Source organism: Megachile rotundata, chromosome 6 (assembly GCF_050947335.1).
Source record: "Megachile rotundata isolate GNS110a chromosome 6, iyMegRotu1, whole genome shotgun sequence".
In the NCBI taxonomy this organism is placed as follows: domain Eukaryota; kingdom Metazoa; phylum Arthropoda; class Insecta; order Hymenoptera; family Megachilidae; genus Megachile; species Megachile rotundata.
The window spans coordinates 7,110,154-7,132,723 of record NC_134988.1 but is presented as its reverse complement, the minus strand read 5'-3'; the positions used below and the strand labels follow the sequence as shown (position 1 = coordinate 7,132,723).

Sequence of the window (22,570 nt, the reverse complement as noted above, 5' to 3'; positions counted from 1 at the left end):
AGCGCGAGAATGATAGCACTCGTTTATTTGTACAATCGGTTTTATAAGAACGTAAAAGGCGAAAGCAATCATCGTCACCGTGAAAGTTGGTCAACAACGCCCCGAGGGTCTAAGCAAAAAATTTATCGCCCCTAGATCCTGATAGTCGGTGAGCTTCTTCAATTATCGACTTGATACGTTCTTGCCGCGCCGCGCGAAACCGGCGTTTTGTGCCTGGAACAGCTTAAACGAGCGAAAAACTTTTGATAGCACAGCAACAGATTCTTCAAGGTAAAGCTTTACCTCGCTGGAAAATTGTTTCCTTCGATTAACAGTCTTAATTTAGTTACAAGGAACATTAGACGCATCCTGATAATGAACGGTTTCTGGGGTGGAAAGATTGTACAGGGTGTTTCATGCGTCAGGGACCGAGGGAGAATTCGAAAGGATCGAATGATTCATTCATGACATTTCTTTACAAGATCAGACTAAAGAAGTCAGAAAAATCAAAAACTAATAAGATATCGTCATTTTCGTGAATGAGTAATATTACATAGTCGAGTCTGAAAGTGTTAATAAAAGTCCACATTTTAACATCTTTTATTCGTTCAAACAATTAATATACAATTAATATTCGATCATTATTATTTGTGGCTAAAGCTACCGCATTTTCTTTATACCCCGAGCTAATTATATTCATGCAATCTTTCCAGGCTGTTTATCAAGCTTCCCAACTTCCGGCTAACAGATCACGGTAACGCTCAAAAACCCGAAGGCTCTTTGATCGAGTTAATTTAATCCGAAGGTAAAGTTGGCTGCAGGCAGCGTGTCGAATAAGAAGATAATCTGAAATTCTGTCGATGAGTTAGGCTCCTCTATTTTTCTGCATTTTAGCGGCTAATCTGTTGGCTCGTGATATTTTTACTGCGCTCGTCATGCATTCCTCTATCCAAAGGAAACAGAATCCGTTGACATTTTGGAAATATGGTAAAACGATTCCTTCCCTCATGCAACGTTTGTACCACTCGATCTCTTCTTTGTTCGAAGCTGTCTCTATCAGAAATTTATTGAACGTACTCGATCGTACGGGTGCTTTTATTGTAGGTTTCCTCCAATGTTTCTCGAAACCGCTTTCGTAGGTTAGAACGTCGATATATTTCGTAACACCAAACGCTAAATTGAGAAGATTGTCCTCTAAATGATCGTAGATTGTTTTGGACTCTTCGTGTACCACCTTTTCGGTATCTAACCTTCTTGCTTTCGGGTCGGAGGTACCGGAAGCTATCTGGATTTAATGAACATCCAGTTTTAGATTAGGTTAGGATAAAAGAGTCGGTTTATGGCGATTTATGTTCTTTCTGCGATTGCTAATAGGTTAGGTTAAGCTGTAGGAGGTTAAGATTAAATTGGAATTCATTGCGTTAGATCACATTAAGCTATAAAAAGTTAGATTAGATGAGAATTAAATTAGGTTTGATTAGATTAGAATTAAATTAGATTAGATTAGATGAGAATTAAATTAGGTTAGATTGCATTAAGCTATGAAAAGTGAGGTTAGATTAGATGAAAATTAAATTAGGTTAGATTACATTAAGCTACAATAGGTTATGTTAGATGAAATGAAAGTTAATTGAATTACGTTCGATTGCATTAAACTTTATGAGGAAAAGTTAGAATATGTTAAGGACCATTGAATTAGATTAAATCAGTTTATGTTGCATAAGGTTAGGTTAGTTTGTATCAAGGTTCATTGAGTTTTATTAAATTTTGATTAGGGTTTATTAGATCACGTTAAATTGTAATAAGCTACATGAGCATACGTTAAATTAGATTATGAACTATCGATTTATGTTGAACGATATTAAACTGCAGGTTAGGTTAGTTTAGATGAAGGAACATTGGGTCAGGTTAGATTACATTAAGCTACAATAGGTTATGTTAGATGAAATGAAAGTTAATTGAATTACGTTCGATTTCATTAAACTATATGAGGAAAAGTTAGAACAGTTTAAGGATTATTGAGTTAGATTAGATTACCTCATGCTGCGTAAGGTTAGGGTAGTTTGTATTAAGGTTCATTTTATTAAATTTGATTAGGGTTTAATTAACATAGGTTTAACATATGTTAAATTAGACCACGGATTATCGATTTATGTTCCTTGATATTAAACCGCAGATTAGGTTAGTTTTGATGAAGGAATAGGTTAGGTGAGATTAGATTAAGCTGCAACAGGTTATGTCTAGATTAAATTCGAATACATTTGATTAGGTCAAGTAGGTTAGTTGCTTGATTATATCACATATGATTGGTTGATATTATAAAACATTTCTGTAGCATTAAATCTGTGTCACACCGAAAAAAAAATCGATATTTCGATTGACAATACAAACTTTATATTTTTGTTTTATCACAGTTCTGAAACGAATACTGTGAACCGTTATTGCGGCTTTTGGAGTGGCAGAGGGTTAGCGTCCGAACAAGAGTGTACCGGAAGTACACTTAAAACAAAATTGTTTTATTAGAGCGTCGATCGTGTTTAATTGGCACATTTGGCAGAAGTTTCACATAAAAAGAACATTAATCTACTAACCGACATCCAATAGCGTCCGAGTGCTCTTTGCAGATCAATGACCGCATTTACATCCTGCTCTTTAAAACCGTACAGAACACGGATTTTCAATAATTTTGGCAAGTTCTGTTCCATGGAACATGTCAACGGAAGATCATGGGTATTTTCCCAAATACCATTGCCATTTTTGCCAAATGGAAAGGGCCAATCGTAGGGAATCGAATATGTACTTCGTAATAGTTTCCTTCGGTCGAAGTTTGTTGGCTTCAATTCAGGATACTAGGGTTAATAAAATATATTTGTGGATTGCTGACCTCTCAAATATTCTATAATCAACTGCCTAATAAAACAAGAAAAAGAAAGCTGAACTTTCGTTGAAGTTTGCGGAAGAAACGGAGCGATCTGTAGATTTTTCCCGCCATTAATCCCAAGCGCGGGAAATTCAAACGCTCCTAATCTTTCAAAACGTTACTATGGTAATATTAGTATGAAGTTCCAAATAAAAAATTTAAATGATGTTATTCTTCCTATTATAATTGTTAAAATATGCTACTCTATTTTCCTTATTTTTGCAAACTTTTTTAAACCAGATTCATCATCTCAGAATTTGATCATTTCCTTAAAGAATGGTTCAGATTCAAAGACTGCCGCGTTTAATCAAGCACACGTTTAACTAACCTGAAACGTTAGCAGAGTCTTTGATCGTGGCTCAGGTTTCGACGGTTCAAACATAATAAGACGACGAAGTTTCGGTCTGCGCGAACTCGGATACAAGATGGCGCTGGTCTCGTTATCAAAGGCTGTTGCCAATTCGGCCCGGTTGCTCGCAGATCGATGAAGGTACTCGTAAGCCGTGAGATTGCGATTTATCGAAAATATTCTGCAACGAATGTCATTGAGCTGGAAGCACAGCCTCTCGTGATCGCAGCGATGCTCAAAGCGTTCGTCTTCTTCCTCGTAAATCTCTTTGCCTTCGAGAAGGTCCACGTTTGAGTTCGATCCTGACGGTTCTTTACGATGATAACTCGTTGTACCGTCGTCCTTCACCTCGAATACATTTTTAAAAACGTCTCTGCTAGAAAATATGACGGCCGGTGACTCGAACGGGAAGAATTCGTACGTGGAAGTCGATTGGCTGCCACAGATGGCGCACGAGTTGCCTCCGAACGATAGACCATCTTCTTTGATCTGTTGAAAACACGTGTAACTAGAAAAGGTGGTTATTGGAATAAATACAGGATGTTGCGTATGTCTGGGTAAGCTTCCTTAAGGAAAATGGTGATATAGGGAAAGAAGGTCCTATGTGCTATAACACTCAAAGGTTATCGCGTGATATACCTATGGGGTTTCTTCCTCTTCGCCATATTCTTCTTCCTCTTCTTTAGCAAAGTTGTCAGTTCTCTGTGTCTTCATCACCATCTCTTCTAAGAAAGAACGTTCGGTAACTTTTTCTTTACGCCGCCATTTTCCTTAGGCCTTCACTGTGTCTGCCATTTTCTATAAGGAAGCTCCTAGGCCTTCTTTCTATATGTTGCCATTTTTCTTAGGGAAACCCACCTTAGAAAATTTTAGGTCAAGTTAGGTGCTAATGAAACTGTTGTGAGGTTAGTTTATTGCTTTTCCTCATTACAAGATGGCGGAATCTTTGAATAATCAATATATCAAATAATGACCCACCTTACAGAATTTTAGGTCAAGTTAGGTGCTAATGAAACTGTTGTGAGGTTAGTTTATTGCTTTTCTTCATTACCAGATGGCGGAATCTTTGAATAATCAATATATGAAATAATGACCCACCTTAGAGAATTTTAGATTAGGTTAGGTACTAATGAAACTGTTGTGAGGTTAGTTTATTGCTTTTCCTCATTACAAGATGGCGGAATCTTTGAATAATCAATATATCAAATAATGACCCACCTTACAGAATTTTAGGTCAAGTTAGGTGCTAATGAAACTGTTGTGAGGTTAGTTTATTGCTTTTCTTCATTACCAGATGGCGGAATCTTTGAATAATCAATATATGAAATAATGACCCACCTTAGAGAATTTTAGATTAGGTTAGGTACTAATGAAACTGTTGTGAGGTTAGTTTATTGCTTTTCTTCATTACAAGATGGCGGAATCTTTAAATAACTAGTATATCAAATAATGACCCACCTTAGAGAATTTTAGGTTAGGTTAGGTGCTAACGAAACTGTAGTGAGGTTAGTTTAATGCTTTTTCTCATTACAAGATGGCGGAATCGTTGAATAATCAATATATCAAATAATGACCCACCTTAGAGAATTTTAGGTTAGGTTAGGTGCTAACGAAACTGTAGTGAGGTTAGTTCAATGCTTTTTCTTCATTACAAGATGGCGGGCTTTTTAAATAACCAATATATCAAATGAGTAGTAATCTTTAAATAATCAGTATCAAGTTGGCAAGAGCAAAATATTTTTACTTCTGTTATATGATATAATAAATGAATACCTATCTGCAACTGTAAAAGAAAATGACCATCAAGATTCACCTGTTAAAACAAATTCTGAATTTCGAAAATCTAAATGAGACTAAAAAATAATGAAAAGCTTGCCAACTATTTGTTCCCAATAACAGAGTGAGGTTAATAATTATCAAGAATTTGAAAAATGTCGAAAACGTGTAAAGTTAAATGGAACTCCGTGATCATCAAGTTTTAGCATCGGTTATGCCTTGGTCCGGAATGAATTTCATCTCGTCGGTTTCGATTACCTTCAGATTAACTCCATCGGCCATCGAAACTTCGTAATCACCTCTTCTGGATATGCTGACTCGAACTTCGTCTGGCATCAATAAAGTACAGCTAACTGTTGACTGATCGTAGAACACCGTGGCATAGTTCTTGTGTTCTACGCGACATGTCAACAGAACAGAGACAAAGGCATCCTCGATCAATAGCCCGGTCACATCTTCCAAGCTGTGTCTCGAAGCAGCTTCCTCGACGTACTTCAGATTCGAAAATGACACACTGTTATCTGTTTCCTCTGTATCGTCGAATATAAAGTACCGTAGAATTTCCTCCTCGGTCCAGTCACATGTCACTGGCTCCTTTTCTATGATGTAGCCCGTTGTGATACGCGTACCGTCTGAAATCATTTGTTCGGTATTAGTCGTCAGGTTTTATACAGAATTTTGGTAATTTTGGGATATTGGGACTTTGGGATCTTGGGATTTGGAGATTTGGGGATTTGGGGATTTGGGGATTTGGAGATTTGGGGATTTGGGGATTTGGGGATTTGGAGATTTGGGGATTTGGGGATTTGGGGATTTGGGGATTTTGGGATTTTGCGACCTTGGGATTTGGGGATTTTGCGACCTTGGGATTTGGGGACTTTGGGATTTTGGGACCTTGGGATTTTGGGACCTTGGGATTTGGGGACCTTGGGATTTGGGGACCTTGGGATTTTGGGACTTTGGAATTTGGGGACCTTGGGATTTTGGGATTTTGGAATTTGGGGACCTTGGGATTTGGGGACCTTGGGATTTGGGGACCTTGGGATTTGGGGACCTTGGGATTTGGGGACCTTGGGATTTGGGGACCTTGGGATTTGGGGACTTTGGGATTTTGGGACCTTGGGATTTGGGGACTATAGGATTTTTGGACCTTGGGATTTGGGGACTATAGGATTTTGGGACCTTGGGATTTGGGGACTATAGGATTTTGGGACCTTGGGATTTGGGGTCCTTGGGATTTTGGAACCTTGGAATTTGGGGACCTTGGGAGTTTGGAACCTTGGAATTTGGGGACCTTGGGATTTTGGAACATTGGAGTTTGGGGTCCTTGGGATTTTGGAACCTTGGAATCTGGGGACCTTGGAATTTTGGGACCTTAGGATTTTGGGCCTTGGGAATTCGGAACCTTGTGATTTTGGGACCTTGGGATTTTGGGACGTTGAGATTTTGGGACCTTAGGATTTTGGGCCTTGGGAATTCGGGACCTTGTGATCTTGGGACGTTGAGATTTTGGGACCTTGGGAATTTGGGACCTTGGGATTTTGGGACCTTGGGATTTTGGGACCTTGGGATTTTGGGACCTTGGGATTTTGGGACCTTGGGATTTTGGGACCTTGGGATTTCGGGATCTTGGATTTTTTTAACCTTCGAATCTGGGGACCTTGGAATTTAGGGAATCTTGGATTTTTGGGATTGTAGGACATTGAGAATTTTCCTTAGATGGGTAGGGGGTGTTAGGAGGAACACTATGGGTATTCTAGAGACTGGAGACTAATGTGTCTAAAGACTGGAAAATTTGTATACTTAATATTCATCCATAATATTGTTTACAAGATATTTATATCTAAAATGTATTCAATACACATTTTAACCTCAGCAATATAATTTTGCCCAGGGCCCTGTAGACTCTAATGACGTCCCCTTAAATCAGTGCATTAGGGTCCACACTATAAACAAGTTCTCTGAACGACTACAAAAAAAATTTTCATTGTAAACTATGAACAGTAGAATATACAGCATCAAACCCATGAGGGTATTATTACCACATAGAATTCAGCAAGTAATATCAATTATAATATGAGTAGATATTATATTTTGTAAAATATAATTGTATTTTCATAGAAATTTGTATGTTTTCTTTTTCCTTTCTAGAATTTAAAGGGAATGCACATTATCAGCGACCAAATAACCGCTCTTCGAGAACTCGCTCGAGCCACTTCGAGAAGTAATGAATTTAAAAGCACTTAAGGCTCCCACGGTTGTATTAAAATCGACATTATCGAAAATGGAGCAAACTTTTCTGACCCAGGGAACTTCCACCCACGAGAGACCGCGTTTTTATGTAGCCGTAAAATGTTTCAACCTTAGCATGACTGATAATTTCATTTTATAGGGTGTATCGGGGAAGTTCGACAAATCCTAAACATTATTAATCTGGTAACTTTGTGGCGATATGGTGTATGCTATAAATTATTAAAAATATCTATTTTTATAACACAGAGGCGATACTTTCTGTCGGCACCTTTGAAAACTGTCCCTTTAAATTGGTTGTACAAATGAGCGGGAAATTTAAATCTAGCAAAACTACTTTCATGTCAATCTCCAATAATTTGGAATATACTTGTAATAAATTTTCTGTATGTTACTAATATTGTCTTTTGAGGTATTTTTACCAATTTTACGGCGTAAAAGTTGAAAAAGAAAAGAATATACCAAAATGATTGCTCTACAAAATATATTTGAAGAATATGTATTGCGGAAATGATTATTACAAATAACTTCTAAGAAAATGAAAAACTATATATCACAAGAAATTACAGATGAATGTGTTACAGAGATATGACAAAATATTTATTACAAATAAATTACTGGTGAATATGCAGGTTTAAACTATTCTTTTTCGACCGCCATACTTCTACACTATGCGCATGCGCACCCCCGATTCTTTTGTTTTGGGCATTTAAATTGGTTGTAGTCTCTGTTTCTCTCTAGGAGGTAGGTTTCCTTGTCTAGTGTCGGCTCTTGTTATATCTACTCTTTGATTATAGTCTTCTGCGAATTACATAACCTCAAATAATTGTCATAACCTACAAAACTACTATAACCTCAATTGGGTAATTTTTATAATCCACTAAATCGAGTAGTTTTAATTAATAATAATTAAGCTAAACTAGGTTGTTGTTTAGTTTATCATAACTTCATGAATAGAATTGTTACAACCTACATTAATTGACATAATTTTTAATAAATAATCCATTTCAGCCATATTGAAATTCCATCAATCCTATTTCTCTATCAAAATCTGTGCTGTTTCTTTAAATTTTATTTTGTAGCAAAGTCAGTTGCTCTCGAATTTTGTTGAGAATATCAGGATAAGCAAATCAAAGACCAAAGAAATTTAGGAAAAAGACAGAGAAGAATTTGCTTGTCACTGGTTTCTCGAATGTTCGTGGCAAGTGTATTCAACGACCAAACAAAGTATAGTTGAGATGAGGAAAGTTGGGATGAAAGTTTATGAACTTGGCTTTCGCATACGTTCCGAGAAAACGTTTTACGCTGTGCAGGCGTGAATCGATGCATAATATTGTACCTTAAAGAGTAAGTATAAATCATATAAATTTTGTTCAGTTACAAAATTGAATAAATACTGGAAATTTGAGCAATTTCACATATTTTATATATCCTACATATTTGATTCATTTTTTGAGTTTTGTGCATTTTGTGGATTTTATAAATTTTGTGGATTTTGTGGATTTTGGGGATTTTATGAATTTTATGGAATTTGTGAATTTTTTAAATTATGGGGATTTTGGGAATTTTATGAATTTTGTAGATTTTGTGGATTTTGTGAGTTTTACAGATTTTGTGGGTTTTGTAGATTTTGTGAATTTTTTAAATTTTGTGGATTTTGTAGATTTTGTGAATTTTGTGGATTTTGTGGATTTTATGGATTTTGTGAGTTTTTTGGATTTTATGAATTTTATGGGTTTTGTGGATTTTATGAATTTTATGGGTTTTATTATTCTGATAAATTTTGTCATTTTTATAAATTTTGTAATATTTGTAACTTTAATGATTCTTTTAACTTTGAGAAATTTTATAAACCCTTTTAATTCATAGATTTCATAGATTTTAACAATTTAACAAACTTTAGTTTTCATAACATAAGAATTTCCAAAAATTCTCAAAATATTTTAAATTTAAAAAATTTGTGCAATTCTAGTAATTTTCGTAATTCTCAAAAATTTATCAAATTATCAATTTTAAAAAAATTCTCAACACTTCAAATTTTAGAAATTTCTAAAATTGTAAACATTCTTAAAATTATCCAAATTTGAGAAACTAAAAATCCACAAATTAAGAGTCCTTAGTTCAAGAGTTAAACCGCCTCAAACGACACTGTCCAAACAGGACCTTAAAAAGCTAGTGTTTAACAAAGTGACAAGAAGTTACCAGGGAATTCGACAATCAATTCCCCATTAGAATTCAGCAACATGTTGGTGCCGTCAGCTCGACGTGTGAATTTCTCGTCTACCTCGTAGTCGGACGCTGTCCTCACGAGTAATCGATGGTGTTCGCTTACGACCAAGTCGTCGGCCACCTCGTACCATCTACCATCGTGATCCAGCACCGTGTACCGTAACACTTTGACCGTCGTGTCATCCACTGACAAGACACTGTCATGATTCTGAGGACACATGATGTTCGATCGATCGGTGAAAACGGTGACAGGAGAATTGACGTATCGCAATGGATACAGCCACTCGATAACTCCTCAATTTCAGGGCTTTAGAACTCGTCTCAAGAAACATTGAACTATTGAACATCGATGAGATGCGTCATTTCATCACCAATCGTGCGAGTTAACACCTTCAGAATAACTGTGTCATATTATACACTTCGCATGGGTGCATACGTATGCATTTGATACTCTGGGATCGAACGTGTTAAATGTAATATAATCATGCATTTATGGAGTTCTAAGTGTGATGTAGATTGGTGACATGGGAAGTTATATGACAGGGCATTATCGAGTGACTGTAATTGGTTTTCACCAATTACTCTGGAATCGAATGTGTTACATGTAATATAATCATGCATTCATGGAGGTCTGAGTCAAGTGTGATGTAGATTGGTGACATGGGAAGTTACATGACAGGGCATTATCGAGTGACTGTAATTGGTTTTTACCAATTACTCTGGAATCGAATGTGTTACATGTAATATAATCATGCATTCATGGAGGTCTGAGTCAAGTGTGATGTAGATTGGTGACATGGGAAGTTATATGACAGGGCATTATCGAGTGACTGTAATTGGTTTTCACCAATTACTCTGGAATCGAATGTGTTACATGTAATATAATCATGCATTCATGGAGGTCTGAGTCAAGTGTGATGTAGATTGGTGACATGGGAAGTTATATGGCAGGGCATTATCGAGTGACTGTAATTGGTTTTTACTTAAGTAATATTTTTTCAAGTTTATGAAATTTGTTGTAACGTTTGTAATTAAGAATTTGTGAAGTTCGAGTTTTACGAAATCTTTCTGTTGTAACCGTGTAGATGGTGCTTCGACTACTTTAGCCAGTTGAGTCTTCAGCAAACTCGATGATTTTCTCTTAGTTTTAAGAAGCTTCGTTCCTCTGCTCGATCTGTCACCTTTAAAGTTACAATCCTCGTTTTTAATAAGGTCTTTTCAGTTTGAGAAGCGTTTTTCTTACAGTGATTCAATTTGTTCAGGAGTAAGATTCAACTTAATTTATCTTACAATATACGCCTTACCTGAACGAATTCTTTTTATGAGAAACATATAAAGTCCGTTTTATAGAACCTAACTTATAGTAGGACAGATGTATAATATAACCTAACTTATCTTGCAATAAACATAACCTAACTTACCCTTCAATAAACATACAATTTACCCTTCAATAAACATAACCTAACATATCTTTCAATAAATATACAACATAACCTAACTTATCTTACAGTAAACATATAATATAACTCAACATATCTTACTGTAAATATATAACGTAACTGAACTTATGTTATAGTAAACAACCTAACCTATCTTGTAGTACGCGTTCATTATAACCTAACCTATCTTACATAATGTAACTTGAATTATCTTACAGCAAACATATAGCATGAGCCTATGTATGTATATCTCAGTGAACGCAAAACCTTATCTAAGTTATAGCAATATAACCTAACCACACCTTTTACAGTGAACATATGACATAACCTGTCCTTCAGTAAATATATAACACAACCTAACTTATTATACACTATTAATAATATGTTTAACAAGCATATAACATAATCTATCTTACAGTAAATATATGCTTATGTACATATAACCTAATCTGACTTATAGCAAAAATATAACGTACTCTTATTTTACAATAAACATTCACCATAACTTAACTTATCTTCTAGAAAATATCGAACCTTGTCTTATAATAAATATATTACATAACCTAACCTATATTACATGATAGGTTATAAAACCTATCCTATTCTAAAACATAACCCATTTTCCGCGCTTTAAAGAAGTTTAACAGACAAAAATGCTTGTACCAACCTCTCTGAAAGTTGGTCTCATCATTATGGCTATCGGAATCTTCAAATCGGAGCTTCTCGAAGGCCGTACAAGTTACGACGACCCCATTAGGACGAAGAACGATAATTTGCCCATCGTCGAGATACTTCAAAATGGTGCCATTTCTCAAAAACTTTCTACAAACTTCATGGACGCCGTTGATGTTCCCGTATCCTCTCGACGTGACGTAAGACTGACAAATGTAAAATGGATCATCTGATTCGGTACCAGTGATTGGTTCTATCAGCAGACCGGTCGGCCATGACGCTTTAAAATGGACGTTCATGTTCTGGCAAAACTGCTTGTGAGAACTCCTGTCTTCGTCTAAATAATGTGAAGATAATACAATGTTATGTTCATAAGTGTATAATATATATTAAATTTTTAATAAGTCTATTTTTAAATTAGTCAAATTATTTTTGCGACGCAGAGAAGTTGGGGATTTGGAATTTTAAGTGTTAGGTACTTTGGGACTTTAGGATTTATAGTTGCGGGATTTTGGGATTCTGGGACAGCGAGGTTCTGGGATTTTGGAATATGGGGATGTTGAGGTTTTGGGATTTGGGAATTTTGGAATTCTGCAATTTTGGAATTTTGCAATTTTGAGATATTGGGACTTTGGGATTCCGAGATTTCGGGATTTTAGAGTATAGGAACTTTGATATTTTGGAATTTTGGGTCCTTGGGTCCTTGGGATTTTGGGATTTTGGAATTTGGGGACCTTGGGATTTTGGAACCTTGGAATTGGGGGACCTTGGGATTTTGGGACCTTGGAATTGGGGGACCTTGGAATTTGGGGACCTTGGGATTTTGGAACCTTGGAATTGGGGGACCTTGGGATTTTGGGACCTTGGAATTTGGGGACCTTGGGATTTTGGGACCTTGGGATTTGGGGACCTTGGAATTTGGGGTCCTTGGGATTTTGAAACCTTGGAATTGGGGGACCTCGAAATTTGGGGTCCTTGGGATTTTGGAACCTTGGAATTGGGGGTCCTTGGGATTTTGGGACTTTGGAATTTGGGGACCTTGGAATTGGGGGACCTTGGGATTTTGGGACCTTGGGATTTTGGGACCTTGGGATTTTGGAACCTTGGAATTGGGGGACCTTGGGATTTTGGGACCTTGGAATTTGGGGACCTTGGAATTTGGGGACTTTGGGATTTGGGGACCTTGGAATTTGGGGACTTTGGGATTTGGGGACCTTGGGATTTGGGGAACTTGGGATTTTGGGACCTTGGGACTTTGAGACTTTGGAATTTTTGAATTCTGTGACTTCAAAATTCCGAAATATGAGAATGTGGGAACCTTGACATTGTGGAACCTTGGTGATTTTGAAACATTGGAATTTGAGGATTTTGGAACTCTAAGATGTTAGAACCTTGTGACTGAACGGTGTTAGAATTTAGGGACTTCAGAATTTTTAAACTTTGCAGCTTTCCATCTTTGGTAGTTTTAGACTCTACAATTTGGGGACTTTGGAATTTTGGAGTTGTAGAATCTTAAGATTTCGTAATTTTACAATATGGGAATTTTGTGACTTTGAACTCCTGATTTTGGGATTCTGAAATTTTAAGATTTATGTGTTTTAGAATATGAGAATTTTGGGATTTGGGACATTTGAATTCCGTGCACAAACTTCTATAACTTCGATATTTCAGAACCTTCGCACTTAGACTTCCGGTAGAAACCTTCAAACTCCGGAATGCTGTAAGTACATTCCCAAGGTGGCGAGAAATAGAATACACTTCAAATTACAAAACACAGAAACGCAATCATGCGACATAACCTCAACCCCCTAAATGAATCTACACATAGAAATAACAGCGTTTAATCTAAATTCTAGAAAGCGAACAAAACTATTCACCACAAGAATATAGTAACAAGAATAACATATTAATACTATTTTAAACGATTAAAATATTCTGAATGATAAAAAGGTAATAATGGTGCAGCACTAACAAGGTGGCAGGAAGAATTTCTCGAAAGCGAGTATAATCCCAGCTTCAGTCGTTAAATGAAACATTTTGCTGCTTTCCCGAGCGCTGTTATTAATTCGCTGAAACAATCGTAAACTGTAATCATGCACAGTGACCGTAATCCGTAGATCTTTGTCCTTGTAAAGCCAGTCGTCCATTTCCACTTGTACCAAAGTACCATCGGCCGAGTAGAAGGTTTTCTTGGTGTTCGTGATTTGAACACGTAGCCTGCCAAGATCGTAGCCTACGAACTCATAAACATTCTCCTTTTCAACGGTATCAACCGGTGCGCTTTGTCTCTTAGTTAAAGAAAATCGTACGTCTGCGCTTGACATCGAGCTAGGTTTCTCGTTGGCTCTTTTCTTCTTCTTCTTCTTTGAACTTTCTACCGACTCCTCAACGGAAGTGGAGGCTGTGTAAAGAAAAACGAAACGTATTTGATTTATGATGCGCATTCTATAGTTATAGTGATCACTAGTTTACCAGCAGAATCGCGAAGTCGAATGTGAACTTCAAATATTATACTTTGGCGGTTCAGCTAGCAAGTCAGGGGCCTGCTGGTGGACTCGTCAATAAGACATCCCAGCAGGCACTTAGACGTGGGCAAAGAATAGATACAACAAGAGAGAGACAGAGTAGGGTAGAATTGTAAAATAATGGAGTAGTAGTGCAGCAGTATAGTATTATGGTAGTACAGAAGTATAGTAGAATTGTGGAATAGAAGATTAGTTGAATAGTTGAATGGTAGTATAGTAGTATAGTAGTATAGTAGTATAGTAGTATAGTAGTATAGCAGCATAGTAGTATAGTAGTATAGCAGTATAGCCGTATAGCAGTATAGTAGTATAGTAGTATAGTAGTACAGCAGTATAGCAGTATAGCAGTATAGCAGTATAATAGTATAGCAGTATAGCCGTATAGCAATATAGTAGTATAGTAGTACAGCAGTATAGCAGTATAGCAGTATAATAGTATAGCAGTACAGCAGTATAGCAGTATAGCAGTATAGCAGTATAGTAGTATAGTAGTATAGCATCACAGTAATACAGTAGTAAATTAGTATAGTAATATAATAGTATAGTAGTATAATAGTATAGTAGTAAAGTGAAATATTACAATAATGCTACAGTAATATGGTTATACAGTTAGAGTACCATAATGAAACATTGCAATAGCGTAACTGTAATACAATTATGCAATTATAGTAATATCATGAAAGAGTAGAATAACAGTAAGGTGAAGTACCGTAATAATACTTGTATAGTACTATGGTAGTGTAGCAGCATAGTAGATTAATAGAATAGTAAAATATTAGAATAGTAGTGTAGTAGAACAGTGGAATAGTGGTACAACGGAATAATGCGATAGTAGAATAGTAGAATAGTGGAAACACAGAATAGTAAAATAGTAGAATGGTTGAATAGGAGAATAGTAGAATAATAGAATAGTATATGAGTAGAATAGTAGTCGAGTAGAATAGTAATATAGTAGAATAGTGAAATAGTAGGTTATTGGAATAGTTGAATCGTACAATAGGGGATAGTAGAATAATGAATTAGTAGGATATTGGATAGTGAAATAATAGAATAGTGGGATAGTGGGATAATAGGATAGTAAGATAGTAGGATAGTGGGATAATGAAATAGGAGAATCGTGGAAGAGCAGAATAGTGATATAGTAGAATAGTTGAATATTATTATATATTGAATAGGAATAGATAGATAATGGATTAATGGATTTCTGTAATAGAGGAATAGTAGAATATTAGCAGGGAAGTATAGTACTGTACTGAAATTGTAGTGTAATGGCGTAGTTGAATAGAAAAATGACAGAATAGTAGTGTTATAGAAATACAGTATAATTACAGTGATAGTAATAGTAATAGTAATAGTAATAGTAATAGTGACAGTGACAGTGACAGTGACAGTGACAGTGACAGTGACAGTGATAGTGATAGTGATAGTGATAGTGATAGTAATAGTAATAGTAATAGTAGTACTAATAGTAATACTAATAGTAATAGTAATAGTATTATAGTAATAGTAGTATTATGGTACTATAGTAATACAGTAAAATACTGAAATAATACCCTTAGTGGGTTATTAGAATAGTCTGAGAGCATAATACACTATGCAGATACCCTGTCACACGTACTGTTCCCTAAAATCTAAATAAAGAAGTTCAGCAAATCCACAAGGTACATCAATACTCTTTCAACTCACTCTGATCACCTATTTCCAAAGTCCGTTTTTGTTGCCGGAAATCCTGCCGTTTCTCAAGATCCCTAGCCTTCAATGATCCAGGCAAAATGAAGTCTTCGTCGCGGAACAGCAGCGTCTCGTCGTACATCTCGGCACTTTTCCTCATCAATCTTTCGATCGACTGGGTCGTCTCCCATATGTACATCGCTTCCTCTCGACGTATCCACTCCGCTTCTTCAGGTACCACGTATTCGGTAAAGTCATGGAGGCGAACTGGCGTTCGAATGCTGTTCATCCTCTGCTCCTGGTGCACTCCATTAACTATCCTCTTGCATCCGAAATACAGCAACAGCGAATCCGTCGGTTCGAAGTACCTCGACTCGATGTGATCGTACGTCTGGAGACACTCGTAAAGAATCTGCAGAAAAATGGGCGTCGAGAGTGCCTCGACTTCGTCGTAGATCTCCAGACTCCAACCTCTCCTCTTCGAGAATACGCGTTCCTTTAAATACCCCGGTGATAGTAATTCCCTAGGATCGATTAGGTCGAACAGAGGAGCATACTTGACGAAGGCCGGCACGACCTTGCCGTAGTCGATGTTCCCGTCGCTGTAGAAACGAACCTTCTCCCCAGATTTCGAGGTTAGCTCAAGGGACTTACTGCGCCTCAACGAAGTCATCGAATCTTGTAAATCTATTCCCTTCTCCGACGAACTTCCTTCAGCTCTGTATGGCCCGAATATCATTCTGTCGAGCACCAGAATATGCAAGTAGTGTTTGACCTCTTCGTGGCTGATTCTATCGAAGAAGTACGCTCTCGTTTCATCTATGTGACGGGAGTACTCTGCGCGTTTCTGTTCAGAAATTTCCGGATGCGAATCAAAAATTCCGATGCTCGGGTGCAGGAAGATGGGTAAAATGTCGTCCATCAGGTTGGTCGAGGTCGTGGAGCGGAAGAAGCGTATTACTTCATTTAGAGAATCTCCTTGGATTAACTCGATCTCATTTGGGTGCTCGCTGTCCCTGCGTTGCTCTTCGTCCAAATCGAATTCGAGATTAAGAGCTGTTAATTTTTGCCGAACAAAGTCGGCAGGAGATTGGAGGACAGATTTGTCATCCGACGATGGTGTTTGTTCCTCGGCATCTCCTTTTTCGTCGACATCGTTTTCTTCCTGGGTGTCGACTTGCTTCAGCATCGCGAATAGTATCAGTGGTACAGTGACGCATTCCTCGGGCACGTCATCTAAGAATTCTTCGTAAATCTTCATGTCAACTTTGTCTTCAACGACTTTGCTGATGTTCGTGTCGACCTTCATACTCTTCAGGTAGTTAGTATGTTGTCGGTGAAGATCGTAGACGTCGTACACGAAATGCGACACAGAGTCGTAGACTATTGTTTTGACGGTCTCGCATTCGTCGGCGCACGACCTTGGCAAATTCGGTGGACAGAACGTGACGAGTGCAATGTCACAGAAGTCAGGGTGATTCTGAGGATCCATCCATCGTTTCTCGACCGTTGTCCAAAATTTCAGCAGATCAATTTTGTCGACTTCATACGGTATAGAAAATTGCAACTTTCGTGTTGCTAAAGGATCGATTAATCCGGTTCCTACATTTCGATCGAGTTGTTCCTCGGGTCTTTTGATCCTGATAACACAGAATAAAGGCACTCCTGCTTCCATTAATTGCTCAAGTATATCTGGATCGTGGAAACCCGTGAGAACCACGTACAAATTTGGCCCGTTTATAGGAGCATCGTCCACATACACGGCATCACGCCATTCCTCGTTGCGTTTTCTCAGCTTCGTGTTTGCTTTCATGTTGAACACTTCTGGATCGAATCCTTTTGACTTTGGTTGACCTATTGCAAACATTTTATGTACATACATTTGGTTATATATTAAAATCCACTTATTGTAAGGTTGTTTAGAGTAAATTGGGCTGGATCAAATTATGTTAAAGTTAAGTTGTGTTCAATAGTGAAAGATATTATTTATCGTTCAAGATTTGTTTGTTTATTTCAGTTGAAATCTGTATTAAGTTCAGTTTGATTAGTTTATATGTTGCAAAGGGGATGTTAAATTAGCTCATATGGTGTATAGGTTAAGTTGGATTAGCTCATACATCGTATAGGTTAGGTTACATTAGCTCATACATCGTACAGGTTAGATTAGATTAACTTATATGGTCCATAGGGTAAGTTAAGTTATTTCATACGTTGTGTAGGTTAGGTTAAATTTACTTATACAGTGCACAGGCTAGGTTAGAGTACCTCATACATCGTACAGGTTATGTCACAGGTTATGTGGCTGATATGTTATATAGGTTTGATTAGTTTAGCTTATATTCTATATAGATTATTTTTTATTAGCTTATATTGTGTATTGGTTAGGTTAGATGCATTCATATGTTGTGCAGGTTAGGGTAGATTAGGTTTCATGTCATATAGGTTAGGTTCGATTAGCTTATATATCGTAACGTTAAGTTAAGTTACACTGCATAAGTTAATGTTAGATGAGTTCATATGTTGTATGACCATGTATGTATGTTCATATGTTGTATATATGTATAGGTTAGTTTAAATTAGCTCGTATGTTGTGTAGATTACTTTAAACTACCTTATAATTGTACACGTTAGACAAAGTTAGACTAAATGTTAGTAACAAAACAGAACAAATATCATTTTATAAAATAGTCAATGTGTTTTCATAATATAAATTACATTTATTTATTTCCTTCTTCCTACTCCAATTAAGGGTTATGTTTGAATTGGGTTAAGTCATGTTACGTTGCATTTATAGAACGTGTTAGTCAGTATAAAGCTTGGTTACTTTTAGTGTACGTATTATCGTAATGCATACAGATCTAAACTAGGTTAAGTTATGTTACGTTATTACAGTTTATCTCTCTGAGTGATGTTCCGATCGATATGCAAACAAGTCCGACGAATAAACAAAGTCCGGAAAGTCTGGGTCAACGATGTCCTCCATATCACGCTTACCCCAATCAGCCACAGTCTGCATGATCTCGTACTCTTCATCTATTTCACGCTCCAGATCAGCCAACTTTTTCACTACACCGATGTTCTCTTCTTTGGCTCGGCATATCAAGTACTTGATGACCCGTGCCATCAGCCAGCCAGGCAATACACCGTTGTCCTCATTCAGAATCTTGCTAGCGTAATGACAAACGCCCTGAATAGTTGGGCATTTGTCCAGAGGCTGGTTCGACAACACTTTCACAGCCTCTACGGTTTTCTGGTAGCTCAGAGCGTAAATGGCCTTCCGTTTACCGTCTTCGGCAGCTGCGTTGAAAATCGACACACACTTCGCGTGACCCTCGATCGTCTCCACTAGCAGCATCACCATACACCACCAACTGTCCTCGTTAATCGAGACGGCGTTTAACTCGGCACGCCAGGAATCCTCGTTGATTTGCTTTCGTCCTTTGGCCGACGCCTCCGATCTCGGAGTTTTCCTTTTACGCATTGTGCAGGAATTCTATAACCTCGAACTTCGTGCATCGATCGAGTCGATCGATCATTGGACAACTGACGAGCTAACGGAAGACCTCTTTGAACGACGTACTGGGTGAACCGCAAGTTGGGTGCTAACTTTAGGACTCTTCACACGTTGGTCTGACGTTTAGGTATAGTTCGATTATTGAATTTGGGATTATGGGACTTTGGAGATTTTTAATTCTACGCCTCTGTATTTTAGGACGTTGGAATTATCAGAGTATGGTGTTAGGACTTTCATCTTTGGAGTTTAGAATCTAGATTGTGGATTTCAGGTCAAGAATTTTATAGCTTTGGGACTCCAAGACAATGGATGGATTTTGGATGTTGAAACTTTGGGTCATATGGATTTTAGATGTTGAGATTTTGGAACATGCGGAGTTTGGATGCTGAGACTTTGGGACATACATCAATTTTGGATATTGAGACTTTGAGGCGTTCATCAGTTGTGGATGTTGAGAGTTTGAGGCATTCATCAATTGTGGATGTTGAGACTTTGAGGCATACATGAATTGTGGATGTTGAGACTTTGAGGTTTACGTCAATTGTGGATGTTGAGAGTTTGAGGCGTTCATCAATTGTGGACGTTGAGAGTTTGAGGCATTTATTAATTGTGGATGTTGAGACTTTGAGGCATACATGAATTGTGGATGTTGAGACTTTGAGGTTTACATCAATTGTGGATGTTGAGAGTTTGAGGCGTTCATCAATTGTGGATGTTGAGAGTTTGAGGCATTTATTAATTATGGATGTTGAGACTTGGAGGCATAAATGAATTGTGGATGTTGAGACTCTGAGGTTTACATCAATTGTGGATGTTGAGAGTTTGAGGCGTTCATCAATTGTGGATGTTGAGACTTTGAGACATACATCAATTGTGGATTTTGAAACTTTGAGGCATGCATTAATTTTGGACTTTGAGATACCGATCTTTGAAACTGTTTAATTTTGTATTTTTAAATTTTGTGGCTTTGGACTTTGAGGTTTGGAAACTGCTGTCTTTAGAATTTGTTAATATTGTACGTCTAAACTTTACGACTTTAGACTTCATGGTTTTAGCTTTCTGACTTTTGGACTTTGGCCTTTTGAATTGTTTAATTTTGTATTTCTCAAATTTAGGACATCAAACATTGAAGTTTTAGGTTTGACACTTTCAGATTCTGAACTTTGGAATTGTTTAATTTTGTACATCTGAAATTTAAGACTATAGCCTTTGACAATATAGTTTCGTTTAATCTTGTACTTCAGAACTGTACATCTTTAAACTATGACGTTATAGCTTTGCTATGTTAGATTCCAACTTTGAAGCTTCTTGATTTTAAGACTCTAGCTCCGTATTTTAACATATACACTCATATATACTTTCCAAACTCCCAGATTGAAAAATTGCAAGTTCTATTTAACCTAGTTCTAACTTATTGTCAGATCTACAGACTTAGCTGCGCCACAACAACAGTCTAGCATAAAATGTTTTAGCATACTAACTTCACGTCCTCCGACGTTTCTACTGCGCTAAAGTATGTTCAATTTTTCCAACCATCTGAAGAAAATATTCCGACAAGAAAAGTAAATGTCGATCGTAGTTTGTTCCTCTTACTGTTTACTGCACGCCAATGTTGACGTTTCGTGTTTGATGATCGCGCAGGTATGGCAGATAAACGTTGGAACTCAGTAGGATGTCGTGAATGTTTAGAGAGCTTGCAAGAAATACTAGCTTGGTATAAGAGTTTGAAGGATGTTTGGATAAATGTTGGAACAGTAAAGTCGGTGTCTTTCAATTGCAGAATGCTTTGCGTCCCGGTGTAGTATGGGAACAATTTTTTCTTTTTTGTACTGTTTGAATTGAAAATTGTATTAACTCTTTAACGGTTTCATTCGGATCTTTAAAACGTTTCAAGGTTTACATAGATAGTTTGGTTTTTGTATGGTTCATAATTTTTTACTTTAAAATTTCAATTTTTTTAAAGATTGTAGAGATCCTTTATGTTCACATATGAGATTGTTTTAAAGTTATAACAGATTGTGAGACATAGAGCTCAAAAATTTGTACGAATGTACGTTCGAAAGTTTGGCATAGTCGGTTCGGTGTCCTCGTAGTCAGTTTACACTATTCTCTATATAAAAATTTTTATTTCTACAACTTTAAAAATGGTTTCTAAAAGAAAAATAAGGGACACGACAAATATTTGCATGAATCTTTTAAAACAGCTTAATATTCATTTATAAAATTACGAGACGTGCACATACGAGATTGTATTAACCTTTTAACAAGTCCATTATGTTCCAAATCTTCAAAATGAGTAAAAATGTCCCTTTCAAAATGTACAGTTGGTTACTTATATCACCATTAAAAGTGACCTGGACTTATCTACATGAAAATTGTTAAGCATTCAGAAAAATAAGAAAACTAATTACAGGAGAATGAAGAAGTCAACAACCTTTCAAAAATTTGTCGAACATTTTGATATCAAGCTACGAAATTTTGTAACGAAAGCTTATTGGCAAAAATTGAGCTTTCCTAATTCGCAGAAGTTTCCGTTAATAATTGATCTCGTCCGAAGCGTTCGTTCCTTATTTCTGCGGTGATTTACATGCAACGAAAATATCCTGAAAACTCTTTCCCCGCCAGGGGCTACGGTTTCATGTACTTTTTATCCCACTTTAAGGCAGCCCGTTCTCCGACCAGCTTTTCTAAGTTTTCAGACAGATTCTGGCAGATTCCGTGCACACCTGAAACACCTGTCGTGCTTTGCACGTTTCAGCAAGTTTGCGCCAACGAGAATTTTGTCGATCTTTGTATGACAAGATCGTCGTAAAAAGGGAAAAATTCCTGTTGAATAAAGTATCAGTACGAAACAGTTTTTGTATAGTTGTTTAAAAAAGTGTGAGTCACAGAAGTTTTCATCTTTTATTACAAATCTTGTCTATCGTTTAAATTTTGCGTATATAGAATTTTTATCAAAGATAAACACTGACTGTGATATAAGTAAAATTGTTAAGTGAACGAATAAGATTTTTCGGTAACAAAATGGCTGACGCGCCATCTACATGTGGCGTCATGGAACTGAATCAATTGCAAAATAAATTATTACGATCTTCATATGACAATTGTTTAAAAAAGCGTGTGTCGCAGAAGTTTTTATCTTTTATTACAAATCTTGTCTGTCGTTTAAATTCCGCGTATATAGAATCTTTATCAAAGATAAACACTGATTGTAATATAAGTAAAACTGTTAAGTGAACGAATAAG

The 22,570-nt window shown here is 36.8% G+C and overlaps 1 protein-coding gene across 4 annotated transcripts; it reads right to left on the bottom strand.

The window, feature by feature from the left end:
- Window positions 1–441: 441 nt before the first annotated feature.
- Window positions 442–22,124, bottom strand: LOC105662405 (uncharacterized). 4 transcript variants are annotated; one of them, XM_076532426.1, is made up of 11 exons: window positions 21,759–22,124; window positions 18,805–21,688; window positions 15,826–17,664; window positions 13,587–14,015; window positions 11,610–11,951; window positions 10,563–10,684; window positions 9,477–9,711; window positions 5,283–5,656; window positions 3,228–3,737; window positions 2,571–2,828; window positions 442–1,264 (listed from the first exon to the last, which is right to left on the bottom strand). In XM_076532426.1, exons 2-11 carry the CDS (start codon window positions 19,289–19,291, stop codon window positions 845–847), a joined length of 5,016 nt encoding a protein of 1,671 aa, XP_076388541.1. In that variant the 5' UTR covers window positions 19,292–21,688; window positions 21,759–22,124; the 3' UTR covers window positions 442–844. The 4 variants fall into 4 exon arrangements, 3 of the variants coding, with proteins under 3 accessions (XP_076388541.1, XP_076388542.1, XP_076388543.1); XM_076532427.1 differs by having other exon boundaries at window positions 18,805–22,124; XR_013038349.1 differs by lacking the exons at window positions 442–1,264; window positions 2,571–2,828 and adding an exon at window positions 3,888–4,106 and having other exon boundaries at window positions 3,597–3,737.
- Between the last annotated feature and the right edge of the window lie 446 nt (window positions 22,125–22,570).

What these genes read in the sequence shown, in the direction of transcription:
- LOC105662405 (XM_076532427.1), bottom strand. Translation starts at nt 19,291, where the DNA reads ATGCGTAAAAGGAAAACTCCGAGATCGGAGGCGTCGGCCAAAGGACGA. An exon ending in TTTGGAAATAGGTGATCAGA is followed by an intron (nt 14,016 to 15,825) that starts GTGAGTTGAAAG and finishes TTCTTTACACAG; the next exon opens with CCTCCACTTCCGTTGAGGAG. An exon ending in TGAGACCAACTTTCAGAGAG is followed by an intron (nt 10,685 to 11,609) that starts GTTGGTACAAGC and finishes GTAACTTTAAAG; the next exon opens with GTGACAGATCGAGCAGAGGA.